General features: G+C 40.7%; 2 protein-coding genes across 9 annotated transcripts in view; one reads left to right on the plus strand and one right to left on the minus strand.

Annotated features, from left to right (window-relative positions):
* LOC116062988 (lipoxygenase homology domain-containing protein 1) overlaps positions 1-7,924 on the plus strand; it is a 30,628-nt gene extending 22,704 nt beyond the window's left edge. For 2 of the 3 annotated variants that reach the window (XM_031317809.2, XM_031317810.2), the window contains 8 exons: positions 306-433; positions 525-642; positions 3,083-3,260; positions 5,008-5,193; positions 5,371-5,541; positions 6,422-6,551; positions 6,826-6,981; positions 7,100-7,924. In XM_031317809.2, coding sequence (XP_031173669.1) covers positions 306-433; positions 525-642; positions 3,083-3,260; positions 5,008-5,193; positions 5,371-5,541; positions 6,422-6,551; positions 6,826-6,981; positions 7,100-7,580 — 1,548 coding nt within the window. In that variant the 3' untranslated portion in view covers positions 7,581-7,924. Of the gene's footprint in view, positions 1-305; positions 434-524; positions 643-3,082; positions 3,261-5,007; positions 5,194-5,370; positions 5,542-6,421; positions 6,552-6,825; positions 6,982-7,099 lie in introns of those variants that run through there. The other variant, XR_004895052.1, reaches the window with a different exon arrangement.
* Positions 7,925-8,518: 594 nt separating this feature from the next.
* rnf165a (ring finger protein 165a) lies at positions 8,519-22,764 on the minus strand. Of its 6 annotated transcripts, none has more exons than XM_035991729.1 (10): positions 22,520-22,764; positions 20,331-21,465; positions 19,853-19,937; positions 16,218-16,518; positions 15,997-16,128; positions 15,733-15,862; positions 15,360-15,464; positions 14,668-14,763; positions 13,258-13,358; positions 8,519-12,266 (listed from the first exon to the last, which is right to left on the minus strand). In XM_035991729.1, the coding sequence occupies exons 3-10, from the start codon at positions 19,872-19,874 to the stop codon at positions 12,149-12,151; spliced, it is 1,005 nt and encodes a 334-aa protein (XP_035847622.1). In that variant the 5' UTR covers positions 19,875-19,937; positions 20,331-21,465; positions 22,520-22,764; the 3' UTR covers positions 8,519-12,148. The 6 variants fall into 6 exon arrangements, with proteins under 6 accessions (XP_035847622.1, XP_031173473.1, XP_035847623.1 ...); XM_031317613.2 differs by having other exon boundaries at positions 20,073-21,465; XM_035991730.1 differs by lacking the exon at positions 19,853-19,937.
* Between the last annotated feature and the right edge of the window lie 2,872 nt (positions 22,765-25,636).

A 25,636-nucleotide genomic window follows, 5' to 3' on the forward strand; every position in this document is an offset into this window, starting at 1 on the left:
CTATACAGTTACTACATTGCAATCTCATTGCTTGACAACTTTGGCTATTTTTGAATTGTCCCTTCCCATGTCCTGCCACTGTTTTAACTGTAACATGCTTTCCATTTATCATTCACTATTATTTATGGATGTTTACAGCATCAGCGTCAACCTCATACCTGCTAAAATATAATTAGGTATATTGTTCATTAGCTTCAAGATAAATTCATATCCTTGTCTAGTTAAGTTTTAGAGGTAATACTGCTTCTGAGAGATGGGTACAGGAGAAAATATAACAAGTAAAATGTCTAATATTTTCCTGTCAGATTATTTACGAGGTGACTGTAGTAACGGGAGACGTGCAGAACGCAGGAACAGACACCCTGATCTTCATGTCTGTGTTTGGAGCCAACGGCAGCACAGAGGAGATGCTGCTGCAGAAGAATGAGGACAGGTAGCACAAACATGACATCAGAAAACAATATAAAATAAAGAGACTGTTTCATTTTGCTGCAGATTATGAACTTCTGTGTGGTGGATAACAGGTTTGAGCGCGGTCAGGAGGACACTTTCAACATGGAGATTGATGACATTGCTCCACTGAGAAAAATGAGGCTTCGCATTGATGGCTCCGGGAGTCGACCTGACTGGTTTCTGGAAAAGGTCAGCTCATCTTAAAGGAGAACTATACACATCAAAGTCTGTGTAAAAGTATTGAGGAGTACTACTGCATATTGGGAAAAAAATGTATGAAACCTTTTGTGGCTCCAGATAAAAATAAATCTGGAGGTGTGGAGTTAGAAAGTAACGAGCTTACCAGACCTCTGTAGCCCGCTCCTCATCTCTGCTTGAGGCTAGCAGCTTAAGACAACATTAGCCACTACTAATATACCACACTCAACTGTCAGCAGTTGAGTTTTGTTGTGGGTAATGTAGGCACCAGGTATTGACAAGAAAGAACAATGCATGGAATAAGACAGACAATATCTCTGGTTCTGCAACATTGATTTTAATATATATATGTATATATAAATGTCCATCAGGAGACAGCATTGTGATGCTAAATCAGTGGTGGACGGGAGTGTTGGATGATTACATGCAAGAAAATTGTCAGAGATTACAGCAAAAGGAAAGCTCTACGCAGGTTTAATCTTCAGAATAAGATGACCATGCATGATGCACAGGTTTCCTTAAATCTTGTCCAGGGCTAATTGGTTATGAAGAAGAAACTGCAGATCTCATCCATAAAACATAAACCAGGAGCATAAAAAGCAGAACAGTAAAAGCTTCTTCAAAAATCAATAGTACAAAGCAGTCACAGGTTTGTGTTTTTACGCTGGCACTGTATGCTGTAGGTCACAGGATCATTCAATCTATTATATCATACAGCACACAGACAAATACACACATCTATCCCTGCCTGCAGGAGAATGGTCAATGATTCACCCACCCACAAAGACACACACACATTCACACACACACACACACACACACACACACACACACAAAGTAGGGCCCAGAGTTCCTGGAGTGACATATTGACCCATTTTAATCATCATGCTGTTTCTGGTATCATACACACACGCACAAAAACACGCAGTAATGAGCGATGTGTGTTGTTTCTGTATTCAGTAAAGAGAGAAACCATTTCACTTTAAATTTCCTTTAGTGTGACTTGGTGTGTGTTAGTGAAAAAAATCTCCAATTTTGAATGCTTTGTCCAGCGATATAATACACTGCATTAATATACATACAGTACGTTTCCCAAAATGGTTCAGTACTTTTTCTCTTTGGCTGACCCTGTGAGGACAACATCACTGCTCACCTCCAAATTCAGTCTGATGTCTCAGGCCAAATGCATTGATGAAACAGAACACATTTCCTATGCAAATGTCTTCTCTGGTAAAGGCACCATGCCTGCAGAGCAGCAGAGCAGTCAGGAACAATACCGAGCCCTGTCCGTCCGTGCCTGGGACTTAGCGACTGCAAACATCTCCTTGACTTGACCCTGCACCGAGCCTTGTGTGTTCAGCATCACAAGCGAATGTGCTGCCTTTATGAATTGTTGGGTCTATGTATTAAAATGGAAACAACAGTGCACCGCCACTTGCCAGCATGGTAATCTGCCCAAATAAATATGCAGAGTGGAGAGTTAATAGGAGTGTGGCTGCCTGAGCTAAGTCTTTGTCTAGTAATGAAATGTTCCCCAGGACTAGTGATCAGACATCATGGGAGAGCCAGGGTTTGTGTTCACACTGCTAACACATTAGTGTCCATAATATAAATATGTATGACACAATACTTATTCATATGATCATGTTTTTATCCAGCTAGTGGCATGGCTCTTGGGATGTTGGTCCACAGATTGAAATATCACACTATTTAATGGATAGACATGACATTTTGTACATTCATGGTGCCCAGAGAATAAATCCGACTGACTTTTTGGTGATCCTCATGAGGTTCATAACTGTTGGATTGCCATTAAAGCAGACATTGATATGGTTGATCCCTTATTGTTTCTTCTAGCGCCATCATCAGGTCAAAATTTTAATTTGTCTCATACTTTGGCTTATGACAAATGACATTTTCATCAGCCCTAGGTGTACTATAGTGCTAATTAGTAGTGTTGCTAAAGTAAGTTGGTGAACGTGGGAAATATTATGCCTGCTGAAAATCTGAATGTTAGCATGTCATTGTGAGCATGTTAGCATTTAGCTCAAAGCTCCATTTTGCCTAAGTACAACCTCACAGAGCCGCTTGCGTGGCTATAGACTCTTCCACATTATACCAGAGTTAATGGTTAAAGGTGTCTTTCTTGTACTGATTAAATATTCTGATTATGATTAATATGTTAGGAATGGATGCATATTTATTCCACAAACGCTGACATGGCTTAATCTTTGCAACACATCATAATAACAGTACCTATGATTGTTAAATCTATGTTAGAAAAAGTGTGCATTCATACACTTTTGGTGTCATACTTTTTATTACACTTCTCCAGTGGTTTATTTTGCTTTGACTGTGACAGTGGATCATAAAAAAAAAAAAAAAAAAAATCAATGACATTAACTTTAAAGAGCTAACTCTGTGCATCCAGGTGATCATGCGTAACCTGACCACAGAGGAGGTGTCTTTGTTCACCTATGAGGAGTGGCTTTCCAGGACCCGTGGACCCAAGAGAACCATGATCTGCGAGATGGCTGCTGTAGTGAACGAGGAGATGATGGTGGAGCCCACCACCTATATAGTCCAGGTCAAGACCAGTGATAATGCAGGTAAGTCTTTAACACATGCCAGCTGCTGTCAGCTTGATCATTAAAATGTTTTTTTTAAGTTTATCAGGTCGTCCCATCAAAAACCATGAATGTGATCTTTGGGAAACACCTTTTAACGTTATCATTTGTATCAGACCTGTGAGACAGTGGACACTTATTAGGCATACTGACTCCATCCATCCATCCTTAAATCTCTGGGTCAGTGTCAGGTCAGATCCAGGGACGCTCAGAGTGATCAGAGCAGCTCAGACATCCTCTTTCATCAGTAACATCCTCCGGCTCTTCATGGGGGATCCGGAAGCACTCAAATGTCGGATGAGAGACTTCATCTGTCAAGTCATGTCCTGGGTCCACCTTGCCATCACCTCTTGTGATTGTTTTCTTTCTAAGGCAGTTAAGGATAACCTACAGGTGCCCAAATGGCTAAGTTGAAAGTGGATGGTGGCTTGATATTTCTCAGATGAGTGAACTCCTCACCCTTTAATGCCAAATTAGCGCTACAACCTTGTAGAGGCTATTTATGTCTGTAATCTCATTTTTTTCAATCACTATCCAAAGCTCAAGGCAGAGTTCATGGATATATGTTACATAGCTCCTGGTCCTCATTTGACGCAACCTTGGGCAGAGAATTGTGTTTTCTAGGAGGAGCGAAGTGGGAATAATTGATGTTTGACTCCAACATGGTAATGAATGATATCCTCTTCAGAAACCAGCCACAAGGCTTTGCTCCCTCTTTTCTTCATGCAGTACTTTTCTATAGCTCAGTAGTGCTGCTGATCAATACGATAGCATGGCGAGAAGTCTGAGCCGACTTCAAAGGACTGATCTCTGCCCTTGGCTGTTACTGGAAGCTAAGATGTAGCCCTGCACCACCACTGAGGCTCTGGGAGGAATAATGAGCCAGGCTCACACACACACACACACACACACACACACACAAACGCACACACACACACAACATAGGCGATGTTCTGCACAAGGTAACGTCTCCCCATGTATAGTGTAAAGAGGCATTGAATGTCAAGTATGTAGGAGGTATATGAAAATAATAATCATTTAAAGGAAACAGAAACATAAAATGCAATTCTTAGTATCTACATTTCTTTCTAATTTCTATTATTGCTCATTGAAACTACAGGGCTGTTAAATAAAATATCAGATTTCTAGTTCAGTGTACAGACAGGTGAAGAACTAGAAAAAGTGCTGCAGACTGAGCACCGCCTAATACACATTCACTTAGTGCCTAACCCACTGTAATGAAATAATAAAGCACAGAGGAATTATAGACGTGCTGTCTGAGTCACGCAGCTTTCTCTGCTGCTCATTTTACTCTGCATATTGTGGCTGGTTGTTAGCGGATCAGTTTCCTCAGGGCTTTACAATCTCACTATTGATTGGCAATTCAAGAAATCCCTGCACTAGTTGAGCTGCATTGCAGTTTAAAAGATCTACAACAAAGTGCAAGCCCTTTTTAAATGTATAATATCTAGTGCATTTTTTGTAGTTAACATTACATTTTTATTGTAATTATTAACGAGTTAATAATTAGAATAATATAAAAGATACAATTGGAACAGTCATTACAATTATATAGTTTAAATGAAACTATACTGTGCTGATTCAGATGCTAATACAGTTTATTGCCAAGCTCCTATTTTGTCACTTTGTTCTTCAACATGTTTTGTTCTTGGGAAGCAGAATTTCTGATGAATTTTTCTAAATGGATGACTCTCTCTTGTCTTCTCAGGGGCAGGCACTGATGCCAACGTGTGGATCATCATTTTCGGAGAGAATGGAGACACAGGGACGCTGGCATTGAAAGAGTGCAACAAGTCCAACAAGTTTGAGCGCAAGCAGTTGGACACATTTCGCTTCTCGGATATCCTCAGTATGGGAGAGCTCTCCAAAGTGCGAGTCTGGCACGACAACTCAGGTTAGCCCTGAGATAATCAGTCACTCTGGATAGTGGGCCGATTAAATCTGCACTTTATAACTGGCATTGTGAAAAGTGCTGTATAAAGGAAGTTTACTTAAAGTTACTGTTGTTTCATCATCCTTGACAACATTTTTACTTAGTGTCTTTTTGGTTTCCTGATCACATCCCTCCTAGGTCCTGCTCCAGGATGGCACTTGGATTATATCGATGTGAAGGATGAGATCATGGACAAAACATTTCGTTTCCCCTGTGACCGCTGGCTTGCCAAGAATGACGATGATGGACAGATCATGAGAGAACTGGCGTGCGCCAACAACGACTACTTGGACCTCAACGAGAAGACGAGTAAAGCCAGCACATACGACACATTTTAAAGTTGTAATCTTTAAGATTGTAGTCCTGGTTGAATTGGCAACACATGTGGTTACCTTGGTACCAGCAAGCATGGATGAATACTACAGGTCACAGAATTCTAGAGGCAGCAAACACTGCTTGAGTAGCTACTTTGTCAGAAATATATTGTATGTTTATGTTTACAGTGCAGCCAAACATTTTTTTTTTATTCATTAATCTGCCTTATCCCATCATGCCATGATCAACCACAATCTGGTTTCATGCTGCACATGTAGTTTGCCACCCAACAGCAGGGCATAGTAACATTGATTACCTTTCTAAGGAGCTCACTGTGGCTGCTCCTTCTTGTTCCATCACTCCCTGCAATATTTAAAAGCGTAAAATGCACAAAGAACGCTGTCTTGTTTAGTAGACAGCAGTCCCTTTGGTGACAAATGCATTGTGTTTCCTCTGTCTTCTTCACAGTAAGAGTCACTCTGTGTTTTCCAGCACTTTTAATGTGAATCAGCAACAGCAGGATGGTCTGTTTGCATTAGCAGTTACTTACTAAGGGGCTGGTATTAATGAGACAAAATTGGATTACATGCTGCATAATTTCTACTGAGGAAATGGCGGACTCTGTCAATAACACTGAAAACTACCATATAGAGGGAGGACAAATACTCATTGTAAATACATTAAATGGCTGTTGCAGAACAAATGCAGACCATAAATAGAATCCAAAATGGGGTTTAAATTCTTGAAAAATGGTTATAACTTTAAATTATCCCATATATTTCTGTGCTAGGCATCTGTGTGGAAATGATGCGGTGCAGGACATCTCTGTTTGCAGACAACTGACACCATTTACTTTATGTTTTCTCACTAAAAGAGTACGAAATCTGCATCACAACTGGAGACCTTGAAACCAAAGAAAATGCCTGGATTGTACTTGAGGGGAGGAAGGGCCGATCCAAAGAATTTGTAATGGAGAACTCCTCAAAGAAGAAGAGGTTCTTGCGGTAGGTACTTGGTGCAAGATTAATTAAATGAGCTGCAACATGTTTACATGAAAAAGCTTAAAGAAATGTGCTTTCTCTCCACGTAATTTGGCCTCTCCGCTTATTATGATAATCCTACCAGCACCAAGCACTTGAGCTCAGACCAACGCTGCAATCCAAGATGATGACATTACACCATCCAGAACAAATTGGCAGTGACATGAATTTAAAGTATGTGGGCTAATTTAAGTGAACAGCTCCTTTTTCTAACGTGCTTATTTTTCTCTCTTCTTAGGGGCAATGTTGACAGGTTTGAGTTTTCGTCCAAGAACCTGGGGGACATCGCTGGTATCTGCCTGGGCCACACACCCAAGGATGGAAAGAAAGTAAAGGGGGAGGTTAACTGGCATGTGGAGGAAGTCGTCGTCACTGAAAGGGAACTGGGAAACAAGTAAGACATCAGTTACTGCTCAGACATCTACATCCATGCGGAAGTCATTCATTCTGCCGTTCATCATACCATTTGCTGGTAACAAATCATTGTTCCTTCTCTGTGTTATCACCTCCAGGTACATCTTCAGTTGCAATTCCCTCGTCCCTCTCTCTCCAAAGAGGGATGAGTTCTTGACCTTTGAGTGCACAAAGGCCATCGAGAGCTTCGCCAGTAAAGCTCGAAGCCTGGTGCCCGTCAAGTACGAGATTATCGTCATCACGGGTGATGAAAAGGGAGCGGGTACAGATGCCAATGTTTTCATCACTATCTACGGCTCCAATGGAGATTCGGGCAGCCGGCAACTGCGGCAGAAGTTTCGTAACCTTTTCGAGCGCGGGCGGACGGACCGTTTCCTGCTGGAAATGCTGGACATGGGAGAGCTGCAGAAAGTTCGGGTGGAGCACGACAACTCTGGTCTGAGCCCCGGCTGGCTGCTGGATCGCGTGGAAGTCACTAACACAGCCAATGGTGTCACCACCATCTTCCTCTGTGGGAAGTGGCTAGACACCAAGAGGGCTGATGGGCAGATCTCCAGGGTCTTCTACCCAAAATACTAGAAATACTATTTATTTATTTATACAAACTCCCATTGCAAGAGAGATCCCCTCTCATGTTTAAAAGTAATGACCAAAGAGATTCTGCTCTGGCAAGTTTTATATCTCAGGAACTGAGGCAGATTTTTACATTCTCAGTTTTTTATTATATTTATTATTATATTATAGTTAGATATTTAATACTACTTGGGAATATAGCCTGCAATGAAATACTGTGACAATACCCTCTTAGAGTAGGAAACTGAATGTGCCATTCTTTTTAGGTTTCATATGTCAGGGATGGTTTGTTTAGTTGTTTTGTTATAATTTTGGTTTTATAAAATATTAAACTCTTTTGCAATACTCAATACAGTTTTGAACCTGTTTGACTCACCTGGCTCTGCAGGTTATTGCAGCTCTACGGAGCGTTTTAGCATCTTTTAACTAAATGTTTTGTTTTTTACGGCCCACATCTCACCTGTTTTGGTTAACTTCCACCACTCTTTTCAATCCATTTCCAGCAGCAGACAGCTGATTTCAGGGGGAAAAAAAGCTCTGATAAACCAACTGTACAGCAGACAGAAAAAGTTACTAGCTGGTGAAGAAAGCGGAGCATTTAGCAGCTGTAGAGCCAGATATTTTACTTAAAACGGACCAAAAACAGAACTAAATGGAATTAGTATTCAACTCCAAATGAATGCCAGTGGTGCTCTGTGTCTGTTGGGTGTGTTAAAAGGGAACTGTTAGCTAATTCAAATTTATAAGGAGATACTATATTATTATTTTTGGTTTACAGCTTGTTCTGCTGCTCCCAAGGGACAAAAAAACAAGTATTGCTGCTTTAAAGTCTAGTTACCAATATGTTAAACTGGATTTCTTTAGAAACGTGTATACATACAACGGGGAGGGGGGGTGTTGAGACCATATCATACCAGAATATAAGACATAAAAACAAATACCTATCCATTTTATCCAATTTATTACAAAAAGAGCACATACAAAAGGATAATATACAAGCCATGAAATAAAATTAAAAAACAGAACAGTTTGGGTTTAGCAATGCAACTTTTGAAATCATTATCATTATTATTAGTAGTAATAATAAATAAAGTACAAAATTCCACCACATGTGAATCTAACATTTACCCATAATATGCTCATCCATTTCTTCATCAACACACTCATCACCATTAATGCGCTATTGCTTTAATATTAATGATAAATAGTTCTATTTTCAGATAAAATATCCTATATTGAAAAACATTGCGCAGTCACAGCTAAACAGCAGAGTTTCATACAAGGATGGCGGCAGCCCTTTCACTGGCACTGTTTGGGTTATTTTCTCTTCAGTTTTGTTTTTCAGTTTCAAACAGCAACAAAATTTATAATTTTTATATTCTTTGTATATATTTTCACCATATACTATTAAACCATTGAGACTATATTGAAACCTGAGAAAACATGCATTTTTAGAAAAGGTTGTGCTTTTAAATCCTTGCCTTCCTTTTAGACTGAAAGGAAACAGGATAGATTCTGAGAGTAGAGATGGACGGTAAAATAAAAAAAAAACAAGTGAAGAATTAAGGATAAAAGATAAACAGAATTAAAGAAGGATTACTGAAGTATTTGTAAAGCCCACAATGAAACATGCCTCTTTATAGTCAGAACTATTTCCACAATATGTAACGCTCCAGTTCTACAAACCAACAGCTAGTTTGGACAGTTTGACTTAAATTTTGAGGATAATGGCTTTTGTAGACACCTGTCAAATGTTGTCTTAGCTCCTTCACAACTCACTCTTTTAGTTAATTATGCAACCAATAAGGCATGGTGGCTTCATGGATTGATTGTTATTAATGGTTTCAGTAATATGGAAATATCTCCTAATACATAAAGCGAGGCACTTGTTATGCTTAAGTCTACAAACTGAAGAGAAACACCAGAGAGATGAAAATTCAAAGCTAGATACAAAGAGTTAAAGCAAAGTAACATGCTTCACAGATGATCGTTATTAAGACCCATAGTGCATTGTGAGAAGCAGAGCATAAAAAATAAAAGCTAGAGTTTTTAGTGATAATATTAAATTATCTAAACTAACCTTTTTTTTTTTTTTTTTGCCAGTGAGAGGGTTCCCATATTTAAACAAGTGAGTGCAAAACAAAAAGAAAATCACTTGATTGCAGTTTGTCCACTACATCACAGCATGGGGGATCAGAGAAATTGCATTGAATGGAATGTAACCGAGATCCACAGCACCACATGAGAGAGAGACAGAGAGAGAGAGAGAGAGAGAGAGAGAGAGAGAGAGAGAGAGAGAGAGAGAGGGGGATAGATGGAGAGCGGGCTCAGTAGCTCAGCCTTTGACAGTAAACATCGCACAGCCAGCTTGTAGAGATCAAACAGCAGGGATCTTTTTTTTTTTCTTCTTCTTTAGTGTTCCAAAACGTACAACTGCATGCAAAGCATTCCCAAAACAATGCAAAAATGAGGTAATAGTTTTTTTTCATAGCATTTTTGTGTTATTTCTAAATAAATAAATGATGATTCAGCCCCCCCACAAAAAAAAAACTATATAAAATTAAATACCCACAATATCTACAGTTAGTAATAAATTATGATTGTTAAATACTTAAGGCATCTCAACTGACAACACCCTGTGTAAACTATGAAAACTTCATCACAGATGACTCCACTACAGGAGGAGGCAGTGTCGACACTGGCAGTGCACAAGACAGGGAGTAATCTGAGTTAATTGATCCTTAACCCACAAGGCTAAAAGAGTCTCTGGGTTTAACCTTTACTATCACAGTGCATTGGACAGTGAGGGTCCTAAAGGCGTCCTGTAGAACTGAAACGGCAGGCTGACACAAAGGGTAAAAAACAGAAGAAGTGAAAACTGGTCAGACCAAGTAGAAACAGCCTGAATGTAGTCTGGTGTCTGTGTGCACTGCGAGAGGGAGGCTGCCTCCGTCGTACCACGTTCTACATGTTCTAGCAATACAGCATAGCAACCAGCATAGCAACCACGAGGGGAGGTCTGTCACACAAATACACAAGATCAATACGCAAGCTCCTCTCTCCGCTGAAACACTGCATGAATCTATACCTAAATATAAACCAACGCAAATGCAATACCAAGAAAAAAAAACTTGTGTTGCTATAACTATTGTCACATGTGCTTGTTCTTTAGGCAATAAGGTAAACATCAAAAAGAGGATCCCGTCGTTGCCACCAAAGGGGACAGGATGAACACACGCTACAAGTCAGGGGAGCAGCCACTGACACTGTTTTTATGTTTTGTTAGTTAGTGTTGAGAAGATAGTCACAGCTCAGATTAACTAAGTCATGCAAAGCCATCTCTGTACCTTTTTAAATTGAAGAAACGCTACCAAAGCTAACAGCCCAAGTCAAAGATGAAACATGCATTTTAGTACATACTGTTCTGCCACTGGTGGAAGATACAGGTACAAGGGCAGCGAAGTCTTCCTCCCACCTTGCTCTGCAGTGCCTAATATTTTCCATTTTCCATCCCTTTTTTTTTTTTTTGGCTTTGTGTTCTATAAGCACTCCAGTGGCCATGCTATTAACCTACGGTGAGTTAACGTCGAGGTGTTGCTTCGAACCCTTAAAACACACTCACACTCTTTGAACATCCACACATTTTTAGACATATTCTTTAAGTCACACAGAGCAGAGCACACTTACACACACCTGCGCGTCAGGTTCAAGCTATACCGTGACAAAATGCATTTTGGTAAAAACACTTTCTACCTATATTTTAAATTTTCAAAACACTTAACGACTCGATCACTGGGCTCGGTTTTCCACAGCAGTAAAAGAGACCTACTCACACGACACCAACCCAAGGTAAATGTACAACTGTATTGCAAAATGTCAAAGCTGCATGATAGAATTAAAACACTCAGCTAGCTGGTGCGTGTCCCCCCAAGAAGGCGACAGCCAGATATCACTTGTTGGTTACTGCTACTCTACTACGACCACAAATGATCTTTAGGTAAACATGGCATCAGAGCATTTGTTAAGCTTTCTTGTGTGGCAGAATATTCATTTTGATTGAAGTGTGTTTGAAAGAGAGATATATGTAGAAAGAGAGAGAGAGAGAGAGAGAAAAAGAGAGAAAGTAGCCAGCTCAGTGTGGGGTTATGTGTTTTCCACTCACAGGACTTTAAGTCATGGCTTTGAGGACATGCTACACAGCCCGGGGCTACCTACAGTACAACACCACAACAGCAACAACACCCCACTTACGACCAGCAAGCTACAAGTAAACCCTGTGTACATGAGTATGTGTGTGTGTGTGTGTGTGTGTGTGCCTGCGTGTCTTTTGCCTCCAGAGGGATGTGCTTCTATATAAAGAGAGTCCTTTGCGGCCTCTCATGAAGTTAGTTATCCTGGCTTGGCTCAGTAAAGCGTGAGTCAGAAGGGTGGTGATGTCACATGAAGTCTGGAGACATTTGGCAAAGCACCCAACAAGGGGGGGTGGGGGGAGAGCCGGCAAGCCGGGGTGGAAGAAAGCAGAAACCACACCAGACGAGGGTGATTGACAAGGAGGGGGGGGGGGTTAAATCTCATCAGCTGTCAGGGTTCAGCTGTGTTTCGATGTCAACTCGACAGATCGGACACTTCCTGCTGGTGGCCAGCCATTGGTCTACACAGCCTTGGTGGAAGAGGTGCATGCAGGGCAATCTCCTGGAGGATAGAGAGACAGGATCAATGTTAATTCACATTGACTCTCCCAGTGCAATACAGTTATGTGCTTGCAAATAACTTCTGAAACTAGCAGGGGGTTCATTTTGTTCATTCAGGCACGTAGAGACGACTTCTGTTGAGTCATCAATCCTACGTGCCTCTCAGACAGCTGAGACTCTACATGCTGTAAACTAAACCTCTTTCCTTATCACAGGACACGGTTCCTATCCCCTGAACTTTACATCCCAACTTGATTTGAAATGCATGTGTGGGTGCACATGCTCATGTCACTGCTTAAAGAAATAGTTTCAACTTTTTGGAAATATTTGCTTTCTGGCAGAGTTAAATGAGAAAATCAATACCACTCTCATATCTGTCCATTTAATATGAAGCTAGAGCCAGCAGCTGGTTAGCTTAGCTTAGCACAAAGACTGAAAACAGCTAGCCTGGCTCTGTCAGACAGTAGCAAAATCTGCCTACTAATTGTTTTATCTATTCTTGTAACAACTGAGTCAGGCAGATTAAGGCTGGACTTGTTATAATATGGAGTGACCCTGTATGTCTAATGTAAGCAAGAGGGAGGATTTGGCTGTAGTTATGATGATATATTTACCATTTGCTTACACATTTATTTAACAGCAAATGGTTCACTGAGTCAAGATCTAATTTACAAATAATGACATGAAATGAATGTGTGTAAAATTTTACAAAAATCCCACAATATCCCTTAAATACATGTGCATCTATAAATTATGTTAATTTATTTAAAGGAATAGTTTGATTCTATTTGCTTATAGCAGCGCATTAGATGAGAAGATCGATACCACTCTCATGTCTATGACTGCTATCAATCTTCTCATCTAACTTGCTAGCAAGCAAATAAGTGTATTTCCCAAAATGTCCAACCTTTTTTTAAAGCTTTTTAAAATCTTTTTTGAAAAAGTGATGTTTTAATGGAAACAAATGTCTGGGGCTGTGAAGCATTTCTGACCTGACATCCTCTCCGTCCTCCAGCATGGACAAACAGATGGTACACTTCTCATCCACATCTGTTTCCTCCTCCTCCGCAATCTTCAACTGCAGGGGCTTTCTCTGTTAGCAGGTCAGATTACATAGAGACAAAAGGTAGGGTCAGAAAAGGGAATATAAAAACTGTGATTATGTTCAATAGTGTAAGTCTCTGTGTGTTATGAACAGAGGTGGGCCTTTAGGGCCAGCAAGGCCTTCTCTGCTGGCCAAGAGATTGTCAGAATCAGAAAAATATATTTTTTATAATTATATATATATATATATATATATATATATATATATATATATATATATATATATATATTAATTTCTAAAATATGTATTTATTTATGTCATATGTTGTTTACAGAGTCCGTTCCCACGCGTCTATTACCGTAATTTCATTGCTGTTCTCTCCCTCGGTTGTGCTGCTTTCCGTGCATCTCATAAACCAGAGCTTTTATCCAATCAGATTCCCCCCCTATGCTGTCTCTGGTTGAAAAATCTGCTCTGAGGCCTTCAGAATTCCGAGTGAATCCCTCCGCTTTTGAAGCAAATAGGGACAATGTTGTTGATTGTCATATTTTTTAGCCAATCAAATTTCGAGTTTGCCCTGTTGGGCGTATTCTTTGACAAACTCCTAGCTGGCCTTGCCACCTACGTCGCATTTTTCGTACCAGTTAGCCAACTGAAGCAAAACAAGCTAGCATCACATAACTGTTAACAGTAATGTTCATAGGTAATGTTAGTTCAAGTTCGTTTCGAGTTTTAGATGTAAAGTTAATAAAAGAAAGGAGGATGTACCTTTTCTTCAAATGATGAGCAGTTTTGGTAAGTTTAATGGATTTTTCTGCATTTTAGTCAAATGATTTTACTAGCTATTACCAAAGAAGTATGCTATTACTGTTTGCTTTAGGTTGTTGCTGCTGGTGTTAAAGGTTTGAGCAGTGTCAGTGGCCAGTTTTTGTGTGCGTGGTGGCGTGTTTGTTGAGCCCAGCAGCTTGGCTGGAATTTGTGGGGAAGCCTGTTGATTCCTAATTGTGTTTTGTGTGTGTTTGTTGTCGTCATATGAGTTAATGTGACCGGTTGTTGTGGGGTTTGTTTTTGTTTCTTTGGTAATAACATTCATTTGGACTATATGTGATGCAGCATTATGAGTTATGACATATTGCGTGAAAGTGATGGCTTCAGTCACCGTGTATTCATGTCTCTGCTATAGTGTATTGAAACTCTCTAGGTGTTGAGCCTTGTGGTAAATCACTTTATTCCACACGATAATGCCCTAGTGTCTTGCTGAGGTTATTCAAAGGTGTTTTAATTGCTGTAGGATAGTACTGAAGACCCAGGTGAAAAACACAAGGACTAGTTATGAACATCTAGTTATCTGCCTTACCTTCTTGTATTTGTGTGGAAAGGTGAATCTCTCTATGGTTGTCTGAACTGCTCCTCTGCTGACACTCCCCAGCCGGTCCTCCAACTGCAACAGCTCCTGAGGAAAAGTTGGTATCCAGTTGAGAATAGTATAAAGTAGAATACAATATAATATAATAATACTAATAACAGCTACTAAATGGAGCTCGAGGTGAGATTGTTTTGTAAAACAGATTTTTTCAAGGTCAAGAATGAACTTGAAGCTCAAATTTCCTCAAAGTCCTTAAGGTGCACTCTTGTGCAACATCTACAATTCCATGACAACTGAGCAAACTCCATCTGCTGAAGACGGTCATGAACAAAAGCACAAGCACAAACATAAATTATACAAATTGAACTTGAGGTGAGATTGTTTTTTCAACTAGAGTAGAGTAGTCGAAACGAGAGCCCTGCCTTTGATAAATGCACGGGTGGAAAGTGCATGAAATGTATAAAGAGGGTGGTGATGGCGCAGTAGATATGACACATGCCTTTGGTGTGGGAGACCTGGGTTCAATTCCCACTGCGATACATCAATGTGTCCCTGAGCAAGACACTTAACTCCTAATTGCTCCAGAGGTGTGTTACCTCTGACATATATAGCAATTGGAAGTCGCTTTGGATAAAAGCGTCAGCCAAATTGACATGTAATGTAATGTAAAGAGATAGATTTACCTCATAACTTTCTCGCACAGCGGTGGCGTGCCTCGAAGGATTCAGACTTTGCAGTGCCAACAGGTGCAGCTGGGGGTACGGGTAGTTTCTGATTTCATGCACAACCTAACAAAAGAGAAATCGTTATCATATAACAGCAACATAATAGAAGTAAAACGGTGCATTGTTAGAAATAAAAGACTAATTTTTAAGAAAACCGAAGGTGACACAAACCCCAAAACAGCAAAAGCAGAACACAGTTGGCAGAAGTGCATCAAATCAATGGAGAAAAACTTTAACTTATAGGTCAAGATGTCTTTGGAATTCAGGACAAATAAAACAATTATTATGATAACAAAATTCTCATTGAAAGATAGAGGGCTGACCAACATACCACTTGTGCAGAGGATGTGTTCCTGGGGAAGTGGTGCATTCGAGGGGAGGCCAGGTAATGCTGATAGTGCTGCGGAAGCTGCTGGAGCTGGTACTGGTGGTGAGGGAGGCCGGCATCAACACTGAGATCCCTGCAGGCAGACAGACAGGCGACTAAATCAACATCCATGCTAAGCAATGTGACAGACAGATGGGTTCAGGGATGAGAGGGCGGGATAATTTCTCGACTCTACAGGACTCTCATTAATCTCCAACAGCAACTCACCAGTCTGTGCCTTCGGCCAGGTACCGCTGCTGCTGCTGCTGTGTCATTGGCTGGGGAACATGGAGGGCAGGGGAGTACTCATAACCTGAGCGCAGTCGGTGAGGGTTCAGGGGAATACGCTCCTGGGTTCTTCTGCAATGAGATAAAGATAAGATCAGAATGTCCGACATGGTTTTCTGTTTGTGTGGGAAACTGTATTTGCATGCAGGTAGTGATTCTACCTTGAGTGTGGGAGAATCCTGCGGTGCTGCGCTTCAAGAAGCTGCTGCTGGATGAGGTATTGCTGGTGTAAGGCCTGAGGTAGGAATGGAGGCCCCGGCACATCCTGGAACTGAGGGGGTGCAGGCAGGGCAGTGAGGGGTGGGTGGTGTGCCGGGGGCAGGTGGGTGGCCAGGCCTGTCTGAGGTGGCTGGCTGGTGTGTCCTAGAGGGAACTCTGCTGAGATGGGCACCTGGGGAGCGCCCAGGTGAAAGTGTCGGCAGGAGGTAGCATGGCTGTGTTGATGCCTGGTGAAGTGTGCTCCTATGGGAAATAAATGCAAGTGATCAGAATTGAGCCAGAAAGGCCTGCTGGGATCACTTTCATTCGGACAGACACCACAGAGAGACCCAGACAAACCAGTGACAAGTACATATTGACGCATATAATTGCCAAAACAAGCCCTTTCTGGCTCTCTCTCTCACACACACACACACACACACACACACACACAACAGCAGATGGAGGGCATAAGACCCCCTGTGGAGCACCATCTAAACCCACACACAGATTGCACCCAATGGCCTGCCTCTCCACTTGCCATAGTGCAGCTAGCATTAAGGATGGCTCTTCACTAACAGCCTTCTGTGTTTCCAAGAAGATCGAAGGCACTGAGGGTTGTCTTTGGTCCACTGCTAGTCAATTTAATAGATTTGGGGTCTGTATTATGTTTGCAGTTTAAAAGGAACAAATATTCAACTGTGGATTTCTAATTAAAACCTCCATAGCAACTGAGGCAGGCTAAAAACATTATCAGCCTCCATTTCTACCTTCCCCCACCCTTCCTATCAGGAGGTGGAGGAGACATGAGATTGTGTGGTAGTCCCACTGAATCACCTCGGTATCAAGTTGCACAAAACAATCAATACAAATTACTCCAAGCTCAGAGAGAGGAGGGCTGAAAGGAGGGTGAGGTGTGGACAAACAGGTCTGGAGGGTGGACTGTGCACTGTGTATAATGAAGTATTGTGTGTTTGCATGGTTGGAAGAAATAATTGTCTCATCTACTGTTGTGTCAGCTGTTTCAAGCAAAGTCAGGCACATTTAAGCTGAACTTGTTAAACAGTAATATCCCTTAAATACATGTGCATTTATCTATATATATTTAAAGGAATAGTACAATATTTGGGGAATTGAGACTGGTATCAATCTTCTCATCTTAGCATATTTCATAGCGCATTTCCCAAAATGTCAAACAATTCCTTTTAATTATTGCTTACATGACATATTTGCATGGCTGCTGCGTTGCATATAGCCTTGGGACATGGGAAGCCAGTGAACCTTGAGCGCCACGAGCAAACTGAAAACAACATTTGGCTGAGGAAGTAGAGCAGAAATGGCAGACTACTGGTTTGGATTGCATCACTTTAGAATACAGCCTGTGACCCGGTTAAGAATGGACTCCAAGCGAAGCTTAAAGTAAATATCAAATGATTTATCTCTGGGCTCTTTCGCAGCATGAACCACTGACATTAATATTTGACATATTGCAGTGCTGCCAGCAACAGCCCTGATGTTGTTATTGTTACGTCTCTACTTCGACTTACAGACATAAAATGCCTGATTGGTGCAGAACAGACCCCCACCCATCAACACACACATACAGCACACACACTCATACACTCCCATCCACCTCTGCTCACCCCTGAGCTGCTGCACAGGCAGCCCCTCCCCCACGGTGTGGCTGCGGCATGGTGTCCCTGCGTGAGTGACAGCCTGTAAGCCCTGCCCAGCCGCGACTGCAGCAGTCTGACATCAAACCTGTCTCTCTCTCTCTCTCCCTAACCCCTCCTGCTTCCATCACTGCAGCTTTACAATCGCACCCTCTAACATAATCCTGTCTTCTGCCTTGTGCGGTGGTCTTCCATCATGTGCCTTGTGTATGCAGTTTTTCATTGAAAACCCATCACCAGCTGATGTCACTGGTTGGCACACTCATAATCAGAGTGAGGGACTAATGAGTGAAATCAGCTTGAAAGCTGCACAGCTGGACAGAAAATCTACATACAAATGGCTGTACATGGCACATGCTTGCAAACCACTTACTGACCTTGATGCTTAACATTGTGCAAACAAGGACAGGGTGGAAGACAAAGCATCTGATATTAATGTGGTCTGTACCAGTGCAGCTACTGTGAAATAACGTATGCATTACAGCTGTTGAGTTATTTAAAAGTCTGTTGCTGTAGTTGGAGGAGAAAGTTGCAGAACACACATGGCTGTGCCTCAGACACACCTTGGGTCTGCACATAAATAACTTGACTATTTCAGACGCTGTGAACAGATGCAGGGCTCAAGTGGCTGTAATGTGACAGCAAGAAGTCCCAGACTTTAAAACTTAAATCACTGAGTTTACATTTAAAATGTGCAGCTCAATAATACTTAAAATAAATGACACCAGAGCCTGTGTTGAATGTTGTGACCAATCTACCCACTTCTAAAGTTATCACAGAAGCAAAAGGCTTGTTAATGCATTGTTTAAAATGAGAGCAACGCTCTTTAACCAAGGCACATTAAAAAAATAGTAAGTATATTATTGTTCATTAACAAAAAGGCTTTAATTTACGGAATTCCTGCAATAAATAATCAAAAGCCTTATCTGCGCCTGTGCTATCATCACAAGGTATAACGGCACAACTGGATAACTGGAATTTATTTTTAAAACTTTCTGTGTCAAGGTCTGTTCTACCACAGACAAGAAAAGGACGATAAATGAGGCCAATATTTTACATAGTAAGATATAACACTTTACAGATGAAATAGCTGCCACCTGCTGATTGCGCCAAATTGATTTTCTCATTATGATACACATTTGGAGACTCTTATTCAATTGATAGTTGGACATTATGGTGGAGAGTTATATGAGAAGATCAATACCACTCTTTTATCTGCCAGGTTCTTTGTCCCTTGTTTAATCCATACAAAATAATGGGTGGTTATGTGACAGACTATTTCTTGGCGACTATTTTAAAGCCAAGAAAAAGTCTGGCACATACTCCCCTGTACAACTGCAAATTAACATTTTTACACTTCGGTTTTTGTACAAATTAGTGAGCTTTACAGGTGCTGGTAAGTGGTCTTTGTTACCTTGAGACAGAACCAGTCCAGTTTTTTTTTTCTCCTGTTTTCAGTCTCTTTGCTTAGCTAACAGGCTGATGGCCGAGCTTTATGTTTCTGTCTTTATGTTACATCATTTAACTCTCCGCCAGAAAAAGGATTTCCTAAAATGTTGACCTAATCCTTTAATAACACAACCTACAGAATGTAACCCAGTGTTTAATATGTAATGAGGAGAGACTTGAAAAGCTCTTTTTGTGTTAAGATAAAATACCTAGAGGTAGAGTTGGGTGATAACACATTATATACCATGATAAGACGATTAATTTGCCATTACGTTATCCCGTGGTGTACAACAGTTTAATATCTTTGGAGCGTATTAGGCCATTTTAGGCAATGCTGGAAATCAATATTGGATTTTGATATGATTTGTGCATGGATTTTGCTGGATTAGCCAAAAACATACATTGTAGTTGTTGATTATTACAGAAAACTGACAGTTACAATATATATTGACATCAAAATATAAAATGATATATACCCAAACAGAAGATTTGATCCATATCGCCCAAAGTTGTTCCGATGCTAACTCGTCAATGAACACCAATGAGTGGATGTGAGGGAGGCTGTGTTTTTTTTTTTTTAAACAGTGTTCGGAGTAGGAGGGAATGACAGCGTGTAACGTTAAAAATCAATGCCGATGTGTTTCAGTATAAACATGCTTTTTTGTTTTAATGGATAGAAAAATTGGCTGCCCCTACTCCAAAGTAAGCAGAGCAGCAACTTGAATAAACTCTGTCAAAGACAGCTGAGAAATGAGAGCACATAAAGAGTGAGGGGACCGTCTCAGTGACAGCACAGTGTGAAGGGAGGAGGGGAGGAACACATGGAAATCAGCAAAAAGCACACTGAAGGTTAGAAAGAAAACTACAGTCTTTATTGGAAAATATTAGTATGTGCGGCACTGTGTGATAATAGTAATAATAAGAGTAGTATATCATATATAATCATAATAATACCATGCAAATAAAGACCAAAAGGCAAGGCCCGACCATGCTCTCTGTAGGGTTAACAGAACAGAAGCAGCATCCAATGAGTAGATGTGTATGCTTACAGCACATTTCAGTATAGCAGGGACATCTCTACACAAGGTTTACATTGGAATCTGCTGTTCAATGTGAAAAAAACAAAAGTGTAAAATGACCATGCATTAGGATCTAATACAAGAACATAAGGTAGAAAACCACAACCAAAGAATAAAAGACATTTTCATTCTAAAAGGAGTTCTACAGCAGTGCAGGATATAAACATCCCTGTAAAATGGATAGCATTCTGGAGGTGTCTGAGGAAAGACTTAAGAGGGGAGGGGGGGCTGTGCATGATAGCAGGGATTCTCAAATGGCAAGATGAGTTAGAGCCGAGTCTTGCCAATTTACTGTGACTGACTAAATCAATTCATCTAGCAGGAACAAAGGCGTTCACACATGGATAGGATTATGACCAGCCGTTTGGACAGGTGCAGTGGACCATCAAAGGTGAAAATGGCATCACACAAATCACTGTGGTTTTAGTACTACAGGTATTGGTTAATTGGTGAATGTTAGGAAAACCAAAGATTATTGGTCACAATTATTTAGAGAAGGTGATCATACAAGTGCTTTAATGATTACAAAAGCTGGTACAATGCACCTTTGCAAATAGGGGATGGAGACAAAATTGAAAGAGTTCGATCAAGCCTGGCTGTAATCGAATCGGGGAGGATCAAAATGTATCCACTTTACAGAAATTTACAGCAAAATGTAGTCTATCCACACTGAATGGGAGAATCACAATGACAGTTTGTAGTAAAGTCTAATGCTACAATGGGTTATTCACTGAAGAGCAACATGACAGTTTAAATAAAGACAAACTGTTTTCTACAGAAGGTGTTATTCTTTAGTCTGTTACACAGAAGGATACGGTATGAGTGAGAACTCGGTTTAATGCCAATGTCGTCTTCAGATGGAAAGAGGAAATGAGGAAGAAGGGGTTCACAATACAGCTAGATGCAGAGAACAGGCAGAGGCTACGGCAGACAGCAGCAGATGATCGTTAGCTACACAATGGAGGGGGACAAAGGTCTGAGAAATGCGGAATGTAGAGCCAGCCTCGATACTATGGAACAGGAAAAAAGAACACAAATAAAAGCACAATGAAATCATTGGTGCTACTGCATGTAGTTTTAACAATGCACGTCAAAGTATTACCACTACTATTATTATTATTATTATTACATAATCAGCACAGATAGCCTATACTGCAATGGATGATGATTATAGTTATTATGCCCAATTCAGCGAGTGTGATTATTCATATTTATGCTGTTCAGATTTTCACTGCACTTTCAGCGTAATTTGCAGGTTTAATTTGACGCTTTCCATCGGACAGTTTTGAGGTTTAATTGAAAATGACCATATTATACCATTTAAATTATCCAGTCATAGCCTCTTATCTGAGCTACGGCCATTACTCTAACGTTACCGGTCTTTAATGGCAGAGCAGAACCCTTATTGAAACTAACTCAGGGTAAAATGAGCGCAGGAAAACAACAGAACCCATGCCAGTTGCACACAAAGGGACAAACATCCCTTTTCATGTTATCAGTTGTCAGCCTCGATTCAGATACTTGCTTGGGCCAAATCAATGACAAATCCACACAGAGCGGTGGATATTATTAGCTGAAGCTGAGCTAGTATATGTGGCTGTATGAAGCTACTGGTATTTTTCAGTAACGGTAGCTTAGCTGTGACTGCACAAAATACGCTGCAAACAAACGTAAACACCGCGCAGTAAAATATAAACCAGACCGCGCTAGCACAGCTGAGGATAAAAGAAAAGAGGGGCTGCCATTTGACAGCTGCAGTCATTTGATGCGGTTAACAGGCCTTGAAACATCCTAAAAACAAACGGCCATGGCTTTTACATAAGATTAAACATGTCGTCAGTCAGACTAACCATGATTTAACGGTCTTTAACGGCGATTTCACGGCGACGCTACAGTTAGCAAGACAGCTAATGTTGTCTACGCTCGACTGTCGCTATTATGTTGGCTTGCGTTTTTTGCTAGCAGGTGTCAGCTCTGTTTACATCATTTGAGGACATTTAAAAGAAGGAAAAGCCGAGACATTTGTTAGGGTTAGGATAAGAAAATATATAGGGCTAGTCATACCTCTATTTCTAACTGAGCCGAAGACGGGGAGAACCAGATATCCAACATGTACTAACACCATCCTGGGTCCTTTGTTGTGTGGGTAGCCAGTGAGACAGATGGTCCATGGAAATGATCCCCTCCAGTCCCCAGCACATTCAAACGGAAAGGCTGCGCTGCAAGCACACACAGACCCGATCAACCAATCACTGGACCCCTCCGATAAGGACCCTCCGGCTTTGGCACCCTACACCACCAATGGGATGAGCAACGAGGCGGGGATGTCTGTGTTTTGGAAAGCCCGCCCCTCCATGACTGAACCAAATATTCTCAATTACCAGAGACGGTTATAGAGCATATTTTACTGAACCCACCAGCCCAGATAAGGAACTTGGTAATGACAGTGGGAGACCCTCAAATAGACATCTGGTTAAATTTCAGTCCAGTAAGCCATATATATTGTTTATTTAGAATCTGGCATGGATATCACTGAAATGCTTTTCAAAAATATTAAAATGGAAATTGTACTTTGATGCACTTTTTAAGATTAAAGGCCCCACAGGTGTTTTCAGTCATTGTGGCTGATAAGACCTGTTCATGTTTGACCATTGGGATTTACATGAGTTCACCAATCTCCTATTTAGCATTGGCATATACATCAGAAATAGGGGCCTGCTTTTCAAAATGAATTCAAATGCAATGTAAATATTACCCAATAACCTGTACTATATTATTCAGCAACATTTCCTAGCGACTTTCAATTGCTATATATGTCACAGGCCGCACACCTCTGAAGCAACTGTGGGTTAAGTCAGGATCACGTTGGTTGATGTATCACAGTGGGAATTGAACCCAGATCTCCCACACCAAAGGCATCTGTCATATCCACTGCACCATCACCACTCAATACTGTACATAAGTACACCTTTGAGGTACTTCAATTTGTTTCTACTTCCACTACACTACATTTGCAAGCCATACTTACCAGTGACATTCATTTTTACATACAAAACATATGATCAATTTATATAAAATGATACATCAAGATTAAAGGCCTTGCATACCCACACAGGTGTTTTCAAGCCACACTCAAAGCCACATGTTTGGAGATATTACAAGAAGATTGAATTCATTCATCGGATTTCAATCCTCACCAATTGAATTTTCTTTCCTTAGGCCACACTGGACATCCGACACTCCTTTTCAGTCTTAACACATGAGCAAAGACTACATAGCCTGTTTGTAATATTAATCTTTTTAAGGACAAGAAAACACATTTGATTCAATTAAATTATACACTTGGGGACCCACTGAATCAGTTGTCCCAGCCAGGATCGCTCAGTGAGAAGTAACTAACAGCCATCAGGGAAATGTAGCTGAATAATCTGGTACAGAACATTAAGAAATATTAAATTCTCATTATAATTCATTTGAAAAACAGCCTCTCCCTATGTTGTACCATTTTCCTGTACAGCAGATATGCTGAAAACTGCCTGTGTCCTGAAAACCTCTCTGCCTTTAGTGTTAAGCCTGAAGGGGCAAGGAACAGATGGGCATGGGGAGACTGAGGGGGTCACAAAACTCTTAGTCCCATATGTCATCGTCTTCCAGTTCCCACCATCTTAATGCTTTAAGCCTGCCGTGCCACACAAAGAGCCTTTCACAATGCTTTACTATCAGTGCAGGTCAAACTACTGCAATCAGATCCCTTTACTCACAAATAAAAGACCTTTAATACTGTCAAATTATCTCTTTTTACTACAATACCTTTATAAAACCAGAGCAACTGCAATGTTTGATTCTCTTGAAAAATGAATTTCCATTCTGTCCTCATGTTCATGAGTCACATTACCAATCTCTTTTCAGAGCCCAAGTGACATCCTCAAGTGTCTTCTTTTGTTTGACCAAAAGTCCAAAACCCAAAGATGTTCATTTTACAGTTATATATGACAAAGAGAAGCAGCACATTTTCTCTTTTGAGAAGCTTGGTTTCCCCCCCCCCAATATTGTTGCATGAAAAATGACTAAAGCGAATAATCACTTATGAAAATAGTTAACTAATTGACTAATCATTTCCAATGTACATATTTTACATTAGTTCATTTGAGTTCTAACTTGTCTTTTCAGAACAGAAATGATCAAGATTCATGATGGATGGAAGTTGGTTTCAAAACAGAAAAAAATGTTGAAGTCTGAAGTAAAACTAGTAATTAGAAGTAGTTACATGGATTTTTTGTTGTTGGTGTAAAGCCCTCTGGTGGTGGCTGGAGCATCATTAACAACAAGTGAGCTGTCATTTTGAATAAGCCTGGAACAACACAGAATCTAAAGCTGGATCATTTAGACTAAAAAGACATCTGCAAGAGGAAGGATACTTATTTCTGGCTTTTCAGAGTGAGCCAGCACATTCACTGCTCTGTGAGGCCACCACTGCCCTGTAAAAATTAGCATACAGCTGATGTTCTGCCCCGAGGGTGAAAAGAGCTGGCTAAAGGGCTTTGGTTGTAGGAAAAGGGCCCCGCAGACTGCATTGCTCCACTCCCTCATTGTCCTCTTCATGCAAACTCCATGTCCCCCTAGCGGCAGGTGTCCCAGTATGACCTCTGACCTGGCATGCCACTTTTGTGGGTGACGGTGAAGTTGTATTGTTCACAGCGAGGCAGTTGTCTAGACGTTTGGCAACAGGATAAAAGAAAATAATGAGACGTGTCATAAAGTATTGTACCTATAATGGCAATTATTCTCACTGCTACGCACAAGAATATACTTGTGCAAAACACTTTCTGATAGACAGGACTTTGGGCTTTTTATCAGTGTGCTGCCGTTATTATATTTAAATTTGAGGGAGAACTTTATTAGTAGAATTTAAGTGGTTTGCTAAAGTTGTAGTTAAAGTTGTCTGAAAGGATGAAAAACAAGCAACATGTCATTGTCTTCAGTTTAAAGACTTTAGCCTCAATTACTTTTGACAGACAAAATTGGCAGCCACTTTTGCAAGTAGGCAGTGATTCCAATTCAGACTTAAATGAAAAAACAAACAAATCCTGGACCACCAGTTCAATTTTCCTTCCCTACGCGTGACACTAGACATTTGATATCCTAAAAATCACAGCATGAACAAAGACTACATACCAGTTT

Source organism: Sander lucioperca, chromosome 14, assembly GCF_008315115.2.
Source record: "Sander lucioperca isolate FBNREF2018 chromosome 14, SLUC_FBN_1.2, whole genome shotgun sequence".
Taxonomy (NCBI): domain Eukaryota; kingdom Metazoa; phylum Chordata; class Actinopteri; order Perciformes; family Percidae; genus Sander; species Sander lucioperca.